The 10,729-nt window shown below is 37.8% G+C and overlaps 1 protein-coding gene across 1 annotated transcript in view; it reads left to right on the forward strand.

The window, feature by feature from the left end:
- Positions 1–9,514, forward strand: part of LOC126272733 (uncharacterized) — a 76,625-nt gene extending 67,111 nt beyond the window's left edge. Inside the window, exon 4 of the mRNA XM_049975792.1 lies at positions 9,268–9,514. Within this exon, the coding sequence (XP_049831749.1) occupies positions 9,268–9,434 (167 nt within the window). The 3' untranslated portion in view covers positions 9,435–9,514. The remainder of the gene's footprint in view (positions 1–9,267) is intronic.
- Positions 9,515–10,729: the final 1,215 nt, after the last annotated feature.

Consider the following 10,729-nt stretch of genomic DNA (forward strand, 5'->3'; position numbering starts at 1 on the left):
TCAGGAATTCTCAATGTAGTTCCAGAGGCAAGGTGTACTCTAAACCAGATCACAATGTTTATCTCAACTTGGTATCAAACCCAGTGCCACACAGCCATGATACCTGCACCAACAGACTCACTTGGTGTGTCGCATGTTGCATATACTTCCCTTGACAATGGCCACGTGTCTTTTCTCAGTGTGTCCTCTACTGTGGGTGTGTACACAACACCGACACTCAAAGGTGGCTGTTGAAATCTTACCCTCCCATGCATCAACATTAAATTTTTTGGTCTCTGCCAAAGGTTTTGAAAGCTTCGAGAAGTGTAAGATACAAAAAAATCTATTTTTTACTTCTCTTCATTTTCTTGTTGTTGGCTGCAGTTCTCATGTCTAGGGGTAGATTCTTGAGGCTGTAATTTTTTTTACTCAGTGCATTCCAGTTGATCTCAATAATTGATGAAGTACTTTCTGTTGCTGTGGCGCTTTTTTTTAATTTTTTACCTCATTCTTCTATATCATACTGACTTAACAATCACCACTTCAGAACACAAATTCACATTGTTATTGTCAAAATAGAAAATATGTCTGAGTCCATCAGAGGCATGCCCATTGCTCCTTACTCTTTCTATGGTACTACCACATTCCGAAGAGTTTACGAAACAAAAGAGTTTACAAACATCCTTGGGAAGAGAAGAATCTTCACCAAGGTATATCATTATTTTATAAATGAGTCTAGAAATAAATTTAATAAATATCATCAGATTGTGCAAATTAATAATATTAATATAAGTATGCCAGATATTTTATAATTTCAAATATTTCTGAAGGAAGAGTAATTTTAGCTGTACATATCAACTGTAACAAATTAATTTCTTTTAATACATTGCAGCCTGAAGTGTAATACATCGTATACAAAATCAAATGAAATTCTGCTAGTGAAACAGCTGAGATAATTTTAACCTATACATGGTTCAAAATACTTTTTGGTCTCAGCTATTTCTATATATAAAAAAGGTGATATTAGCAGAGGATGCCCATTACAATATCCCCCTCACAAAATTTGGAAACAGGGTGTTTACAATATTTTGTCACAGACTGTAAGGTTTGCCAAATGTTGTACAAAATGATGCAAAAAATTAGAATACAAATGTATAGAAGTACCTGATACATAACATATCACAGAAAACATAACAGAAATATCTACCGTACAAGTCATAATCTATGCCTAGCTCAGGATATGGCATTCAGATTTTCAAATCTGTGTAACACAGTGTCACATGACAGTTGAGACAAGGTCAAAACTACAATATTGCAGCACTAAACTATAGAAATAATTACAGAAACTGTGTAAATTACTAGAATTACAAATTGTAAGTTTATATCCATAAAAAGCAGATCTTCAGAATCTTCAAGAGAGAAGAGAAAAACTTCAGTGCCTAAGTGTATGACGAGTGAGCCAACGCAAAAACTCACAACAGTGGGTACAGAGCAGAAAAATATACTCACAGTCATGAGTAGGAATATAGTACAAAATAAATTAGCCACATAATCCAGAGTATGTAAGGGTATGTTGACTCATGAAAGAAAAAAATCATGGAAAAATATTAGGGCCTAAACATATGATGTGCAGACCGACCCATGAATTCAAACCACACCGGGTACAAATCAGCAAAAAATGTTTCAACACAACAAAATGAATAAAGCTCTTAATCACATCAATAAGTTCAATTATATGCAAAGAGTAACTGTCAGAAGTATCTAGCCTCAATAAAAGGTTGTACATTCTCCTTGCATACACACACAAAGTCGCGATGACCAGGGGTACCCACAACAGAATTAACCATGAATATGTTCACAACTCAATTTCTGGTCAGACACAGTATTGCAAAACTCAGGATGAATGCAGGTAAACAGAGTTAGCTTTGAACGATGACACAATTGAGTAGCTTGAGGACCAAAATCAGTGAATGAAAGCAGACATTTATACATATTGTCTTATTGTCAATACTAGTAAATGTCTTCCACACTTGTTCCTAATTGTCCAAACAAACTACATACATGCTCCAAAGGATAAGTAACTTTCTGTCTAGCATTCACATCAAATGCTGAAACATTGTTTCATGTTCTAAATATGCTGTTCAATACCTTCTTCACATCACACAAGATATGCTCTCCCTATTTCTGTTTCAAAGTCACTTATATGGGGTTTATATCAGGCGAGATTAAAAAGTATTCACATATGAAACATTAATAAAGAGAGTTAAATGCAATAAAAAATAAACTAACAACCTGATACATACAGATATACTAAGATACTAGAATGGTATTTTCACTCTGCAGTGTAGTGTGCACTGTTATGAAACTTCCTGGCAGATTAAAACTGTGTGCTGGATCGAGACTTGAACTCGGGACCTTTACCTTTCGCGGGCAAGTGTTCTACTAACTGAGCTACTCAAGCACGACTCACGCCGCGTCTTCACAGCTTTACTTCTGCCAGTATCTCGTCTCCCACCTTCGAAACTTTACAGAAGCTCTCGTTTGCAGGAGACGAGATATTGGCAGAAGTAAAGCTGTGAGGATGGGGGGTGAGTTGTGCTTGGGTAGCTCAGTTGGTAGAGCACTCACCCGCAAAAGGCAAAGGCCATATGTTCGAGTCTTGGTCAGGCACGCAGTTTTAATCTGCCAGAAAGTTTCATACTAAGATACTATTCCTAATTTTCACAGTAAAAATTATGAACATTGTTCCATTTCAAAATTGCAAAAGGATCCACTCATTTTCATCAATCTGGTCCCAACAAACTCAAAAGAATTTTCTCCTTTGTTCTCTAGGCTTGCAGATAACTCACCTTTACTGTTTGGATCATTACTCTGCATTACAATGAAAAACTGCTTTGACTGTAGTGTTGTTCTATGACTCTCACTTTCATCATCATACACATCACATACCTCATCAGTATTCACAAATAACCCTGAAACTCCACAAATACCTGATATTCATCATCATTATCATCATCATATTCTTCCAAAATTACTTCATCGACAACATCATTAACAACACAAGCCTCATCTCCTTCAAAGTCACACACCTCACCTACATTCATTTGCAATAAGCTACCAGTCTCAGACTTACCAACCTCAGCTATTTCACAGCTCTCATTCACATCTACAACAAAAATATCACCTAATTCAGATGCAATAGTCATCATCTGTTTTACATACATCAGTAACACTGTCTTCTGACCAAGAGAAGAAATCATTAGTACACTCTACATCAAAATTGTCATTACTTTCATATTTTCGTTTGTGATTAGTACCTACATCACTATAATTAAACATAGTATTCCTGAACTTTTGATCAAAACATAAATGAGAAATCTGATGTTTCTTCTTTCCAACATCAGACCCCTTTGCCATATTATTAATACTGTTATTGTTGTCTCATTGCAAGTATAAATTGAGAATCCCTACTCATTGTGTTTCCTGGCCCCAAAGCTGTGGACCTTCATTGAGGAGGAATGCTGTTTCCCAAGTAGTTACCTTATGATTGATTCTCCTATCAAATTGCCTGTGGTTATCCCCATTATTCCTGTTCTGTTGATGTTCAAAATTTCTTTCTCTACTAACATTCTGACCCTGATAGAAATTACCACTATCTCTGTTTCTGTAGTTATTACCATTGTGGTCTCAATCATTTCAATTATTACGATAAATACTTTATTCTGCTGCCCTATCCAGCCTGTCAACATATCATAAAGATTGTTCAAGGTGATTGTCAGGTCCATGTACTAAATCCAACTGCAACCTTTCTGGTAATCACCTTTTTAGAGCATCAATCAAAGTCATTTCATCAAATGGTTTGTCAAGGTGTGTTAATTTCTTATGATGATTCTTACAAAACTCTTTCAAAGTACCATCTCTATTCCTGTAATTTAGATTGTCAAAAAAATCACTTAATTCTCCTCTGGCCAGCTTCCAACCAAAATTTATTTAAAAATTTTTTTTTAACCTTTGATATGTCTCCCACTGACTGAAATTTAGTTTAATTTTTTGGTTGTCACTCATGCCTGACACACAACCATCTCTACAGTGGTGCAGAAAATCCACTGGATGTAAATTGTCTGATGGAAAACTTTTGATTGGAATGTTGGACTAAACAGTACCATTATTTGAATACAGATGGTTGTGAATGCTATTTTCCGAAAATACTGAAATGTTTTGACCTAAACTACTAAAGTTCTGTTCCATTTTTTCCTCTATGTCCTTCTGTTGAACTCTGACATCTTTAACATTCTTCATCTGTTGTGCAGATTCATTTACTAGCTCATTTTCCAAAACAATAAATTTATGTTCTAAGATATCAAATTTTTCATTCACACTTTTTAATCCCTCTAACAACCCATTTTTTAGCTCCAAAACCTGATTACTAAGATCGTCTCTTTGGTATTATATTGTTGGTATTTACTATTGTTTTCGGACTGTTTTCTCTTCATTTCCTCCAACTTCCTTCCTCAGCAGCAGACAAACCTTATTATCAGTAAACTAATACTGGATGATGCCCACAATTGTAATCTTACCCTCCCACACATCACCATTAATTTTCTTAGTTTCTGCAAAAGTTTCAAAACCTTTGAGAGGCATAAGATATATAAAAAAACTATTAGTTACTTATATTCATTTTCTTGTTGTTGTTGGCTTAGGTCTCGTGTCTAGGTGTAGATTCTTGAGACAGTAATTTCTTTACTTAGTGGGTTCCAGTTGATCTGAATAATTGATGATGTACTTTCTGTTGCTATGACTTTTTATTTTATTTTATCCCATTCTTCTATATCACACTGATAATACAATCTCCACTTCAGAGCATATATTCACATTGTTATTGTCAAAATTAAAAATATGTCTGATTCCATCAGAGGCAAGTCCACTACTCCTAAATCATTCTGCAGTACTAACATATTCCAATGAGTTTACTAAACAGAAGTGCTTACAAACTTTTTGAGAAAAGAGGAATCTTGACCAAGTTATATCATAATTTTATTTGAGTCCAGAAATACATTTAATAAATATTGTCAGATTGTGCAAATTAATAATAGGAATTTTTTAAGTATGGCTCACTTTAACAACTCATTTTTGAAGATGGAAAAGGAGAGATTGCATCATTCACTGTCGCCAACACTCTCATGTCATACTGGTCAGCTGAGTTTCATGACTGCAGTTAAGACCATCATGCTCAAATGTAGTGCTTATTTGTGATTATGAAATTAATTTAATGAAGGTCACAGCACAATCTACATCTACATCTACATCCATACTCCACAAGCCACCTGACGGTGCGTGGCGGAGGGTACCTTGAGTACCTCTATTGGTTCTCCCTTCTATTCCAGTCTCGTATTGTTCGTGGGAAGAAAGTGTTGGTATGCCTCTGTGTGGGCTCTAATCTCTCTGATTTTATCCTCATAGTCTCTTCGTGAGATATATATATAGGGGAGCAATATAATGCTTGACTCCTCGGTGAAGGTATGTTCTCAAAACTTCAACAAAAGCTCATACAGAGCTACTGAGCATCTCTCTTGCAGAGTCTTCCACTGTAGTTCATCTATCATCTCTGTAACACTTTTGCAATTACTAAATTATCCTACAACGAAGCGCACTACTCTCCGTTGGATCTTCTCTCTCTCTTCTATCAACCCTATCTGGTATGGATCCCACACCAGTGAGCAGTATTCAAGGAGAGGGCGAACAAGTGTACTGTAACCTACTTCCATTTGTTTTTGGACTGCATTTCTTTAGGATAGTAACAATAGTTACTCAATGAGTGCCACTCACTATTAGAATCCATAGGTTGGCAGTAGTTTCAATGACAGTGACTTCTTACTTCTACAGTGACTTCTTACTTCTACCAACGGGTACTGAACAGCAGCCACAAAGTACAAATGAATACTACTTCAGCAAATAAAAAAAATTTAAAAAATCACGCTTTAGATTAGCACCTGATACTTGTTAACCATTACTCAAATTCTGAAACATTAAGTTTTTGTGAGTGTGGTTTGTCATGCAGCTATTTGAGATTTTTGGCAATGTGCACAGCTATTGATGTGGGAACTGGGTGGGTTGACTTTTTCGTTCCCTAAGATGCCAACATTTCTGAGATGGAACCCTCACCCTTTTTAATTGGACCGTGTACACATGTTGTAGTTTCATAACTCAATCAATCAGTAGCTTTGTTTCATTTTATTGAATTTTTTAATAATGCTCAAAGTTTGCTGACATGTAATCTACCTTTCCTTGTGAGTTATTCATTGTTCACAATGATTAAAATCCGAATATATAAATATAATTTTAAATCTGCATTTTTCATCATGTGTACCATAACACCCTAATGTTCCTCATTCTTTACCTTCTCTCTTCCTCCCCACCTATCAATGAATCATGGACCCTGCTGAGGTGTGGAGGCTTGCAGGCTTCAATGATGCTCATAGCTGTACTGTAGATGCAACAACAATTGAGGGGACGTATCTGTGGAGAGGCTAGACGAACCCATGGTTCTACAGCCTTTTCAGTAGTTGTAATGGAAACAGTAAGCATAATTGACTGATCTAGCCTTGCAACATTAGCCAACATTACCTTGCTGTGCTAGTTCTGTGAACTGCTGAAAGCAATGGGAAACTATGGCCATTATTATTATTTTTTTCAAGGGCATGCATCTCTAATATATTGTTCAATAATGATGGCACAGTCCTGCGTAAAATAAAAAAAATCCAGAGGTGGAGTAGTCAGTCTGGCAAACTGACTTACGGCTGGGAGAGTATTGTGCTGACCACATGACTCTCCATATCCACAGGCAGACGCTTGTAGACTGAGGATGACATGACAGCCGGTTGGTACCATTGAGCCTTCATGGCCTGTTCAGGCAGAGTTTAGTTTTAGAGGTGAAATAGTCCCCAGTTCAGATCACCAGGTGGGGTGGCATTCCATGGACCATAGTGTAGGTTACAGTATTTCAAGAGGGAACTGGATAAGCTGAAGTTTTAGATATAGTGCGAATTAGTGAAGTGTGAGGGTGGGAAGAGCAGGACTTCTGCTTGGGTCAGTACCAGGTTATCAATACAAAATCAAATGGGGGTAATGCAAAAGTAGGCCTAATGGTGAATAAGAAAATGGGAATGTGGCTAACCTTCTATGAAGAGCATAGTGAATGCATTATCATAGACGACATCCTCCACAGTAGTAAAACTTTCTGTGCCAACTAGTTCTACAGCTGATAAAGAGATTGAAAGAACTTATAGTGATATAAATTGAATAATCTGGATAGTTAAAGATGACAGAAACTTTATTGTGATGGGATTCTGGAATTCATCAGTAGGAAAATGAAGAATTGGAAAAATAATAGTAGGTGTTCATGAACTGGGGAAAAGAAATGAAAGAGGAAGCAACCTGGTAGAAGTTTGTGCAGAAGGTAATTAATTAATTGCTAACACTTGGTTTAAGAATCACAAAATAAGATTGTATATACAGAAAAAACCTGGGTTCACTGGGAGGCAGTAGATTGGTTATATAATGCAGAGGCACAGATTCAGAAAACAGATTGTATACTGTAAGACATTTCCAGGGGCTGATGTGGGTTTTGACAATAGTTGATTGGTTATAATCTGCAGATTGAAGTTAAAAAAATTGCAGCAATGTAGGAAATTAAGTAAATATGTCCTGGCTAAACCGATGGTAGAAGAAGTTGTTGAAAGCTTAAGAGAGAACATCAGGCAATGTTGGACTAAAACAGATGAAAGGGTAGCTTTGAGCAATAAAAACGTTGCAGGTTTTCCTATTTGATACTTACACAGCGATTTGTGTGTTGCTGAAGACAAGCTGAAATGATTAGGATAACATAAACACCCAGACCCCATGTGAAGAAAATCTCTGACCCAGTTAGGAATTGAATCCAAGTTCCTGTGATACAGAGGCAGTGACACGAGCCACTAGACAGTGAGCTGCAGACAGTAGTATGCTATAATAGATCTTAGATGATTATACAGCAGTTTTCATACATCTTCAAAAAATGAGATTTCTTATAGAAAGACATAGCGATTGCAAATTAATTATTATCCTTTTTAAAATTTCTATCACTACCTCCAATGAAGTTTTTCATTACTCTAATTCATATTAAAACTCACATTACATGTGTTTTATACCATTTTATATTCATTTTATATCTTTTATCAATATTTTCAGCTCATTTTAGTGATAACTGTCTAAGTATTAAAAATGTGGGCCGTGCAATTATAGTTCCTTTTCGTTTTCTTAAACTAAATGAATTCTCACTACGGGTACCTGCTGCCACTGATCCCTCACCCCCTGTGGGTGCTCCTGAGTCACTACCCATTTAAATTTCATCAATCCACAGCCATAAGCAACCTAGTCTTGAAAAACCTCTTGGCAGGTTCTTCCCTCCATCCGTAAGAAAAAGACCTTCTCTCCTCCTCCTGATGCCTACAGTGGAAACAATTTTTCACCACCAACCCTACTAATCAAGATTCAGTCCAAAACCTACTCTGAACTGTGACTGAATCAGTTGACTCCTCGCCCAACCCATGGCACCAAAATCACCTCCTGTTAACTTTTCAGAATTTCCCAACCTTGAACCTGCCTCACAGTCCCTCCACAAATCCATCAACATGGAAACTAACCTCTTATCGGCAGAAAGAACTGCTATCCTCCACCTAAAAGCTGACCTCAATCTTATAACCCTACTTGCTGACAAAGGCTCCACCTCTGAGGTTATCAACAGCAGATATTACTTGGCAGTGGGATTCCACTAGCTGTCAGATACATCTACTACCTACAAAAACCTATGAACACAGGTTTACATATGTGAACCCTGTCACAGTGACGTCTTTCCAGAAGCAAAATCTTGGCTTGTGGTATGCATGTGTGTGTTTGTTTGTGTGTGTGTGTGTGCGTGTGTGCGTGCGTGTGTCTGTTTCTGTTGTCTATTTTTGACAAAGGTTTTATTGGCTGCATGTTCATTTTATGATAGTCTCATCATTGTGCCTATCTGTGACTCAGCAGCTCTGCTATTGATGAGTAGCAACTATCCTTTTCACAACATTGTTACATTGCATCCTGTATTTTACACTGTTTAAATAAATAAAAAAATATTTTTTTTTACTCTAACCCCTCTGTACCAATAAAAAAGCTGGAAAAAAATTTGATATCAAAATCAGTACATCATTTGAAAGTAAAATGAGTGCATTTTTAATGACTTGTATACTTAGATGCTTTATTTTCTTACAGATGTGGCTTTGAAGGCTGAACGTCGCTCTGTAATATCCCGAATGGGAATCAAAGAAGAAAAGAGAGAAGAAAGATCCAGACAAACAGCATCTCTGAACCAACCAGAGGATAATAAAGGTACCTTTGGCTGGATTTTGTGTGTTAAATCTAGGTGCTTTTTTTATTAGTAACCAAAATGAAAAAAATATAAAAACCTTTCAAAGATGGGAAGACTTGCCTTTTTTAACTTTATGATAGAGTTTATCGTGTGGCGTCGATCCATGGATTGATAGGGCAGAACATCATATGTGTATTATGTCTTTGAGTTAATCTTTGTTTTGTATACTTCCGGGACCTCAGTTCCCACCTAGTCTTCGACCTGTACACTTGCCGTGTAATAAAAGTATTGATGATTAGAAGAGAGAACCGTGGTCAGTACCTTATCACCTTGATATCTCCTTCAGTGGTGACCCCGAAGTTCAAATAATCCGTTGAACCGAGTACAAAGTGACTACCGCGCCGGCTTCCGTATTCTGCGTGGACTTTTGTCCGCAACACAATGGCCTTCTACAACACACCACCGCTGCCCGGTTTTCACCAGCAACAGCAACAGCAATTAAATTCAAGCACGCCAGCTGTTGTCGGTGCCTGACGTGAATTTCTGAAGTCCTATAGCCTCGAGAACCCAGGGACCTCATCAGGTGCAGTGGTTTTGAACATGACCCCAGCGATCTCCGACTCCAGCTTTGTTAGGCCCGAAGTGCTTCAGTTTTCGCCACACAGCAGTACAAGAAACCACTACACACTGATACCAAACTCTAATGCAAGTACTGTAAATACTGGGGAGCATAGTTTTCATAATGTGCAACAACAGGACGCCTTTTTGAATGTGCAAACTCCACGTGTGTATCACTCTGTGCCGGTTGCACACTGCGTGAATGACATTCGCCAGCCTGTTATTCCGAGTGTTCATCAGTGCAGTAATTTGAGTGTGTCAGGTTCCACCAAGCTCATCAGTGACTGTGATGGACAATTCCACTGTAGATGTGGAGGACCAATTGCATAATAACCTGTCGAGCAACCAGCGTGACCACTTTGACCTTCCACCGCAACAACCGGTCCCGCTTCGCTCCATGCCGGGTTTCCTGCTAACGGATTTTGCTCCCGCTCCAGCTACTATGAACACAGCCGGCACATCTGCTTCCTCTCTACTGCCCTCACAACACAGAGTTAACTTTGACTTGCCTACTCCTGCGTCCGTGAGCAGCTGCCTGCATTCTTCGACCACCAGTTCATCGAATCTGCCAAAACTTCTGGCATTCAAACCTGCCCACACAGAATTCTGGTTAAACCGGATCGAGCAAACTTTCAGTGTCTGTGCACTTGATGACAATACCCGTTTCTCATACCTCATGAACCACCTCCACGACCATGTTGACTTAATTTATGACCTGGTTAAGTCATCTCCTCCACACAAGAAGTA

The sequence above is a fragment of the Schistocerca gregaria genome, chromosome 1 (genome assembly GCF_023897955.1).
Source record: "Schistocerca gregaria isolate iqSchGreg1 chromosome 1, iqSchGreg1.2, whole genome shotgun sequence".
NCBI lineage: Eukaryota > Metazoa > Arthropoda > Insecta > Orthoptera > Acrididae > Schistocerca > Schistocerca gregaria.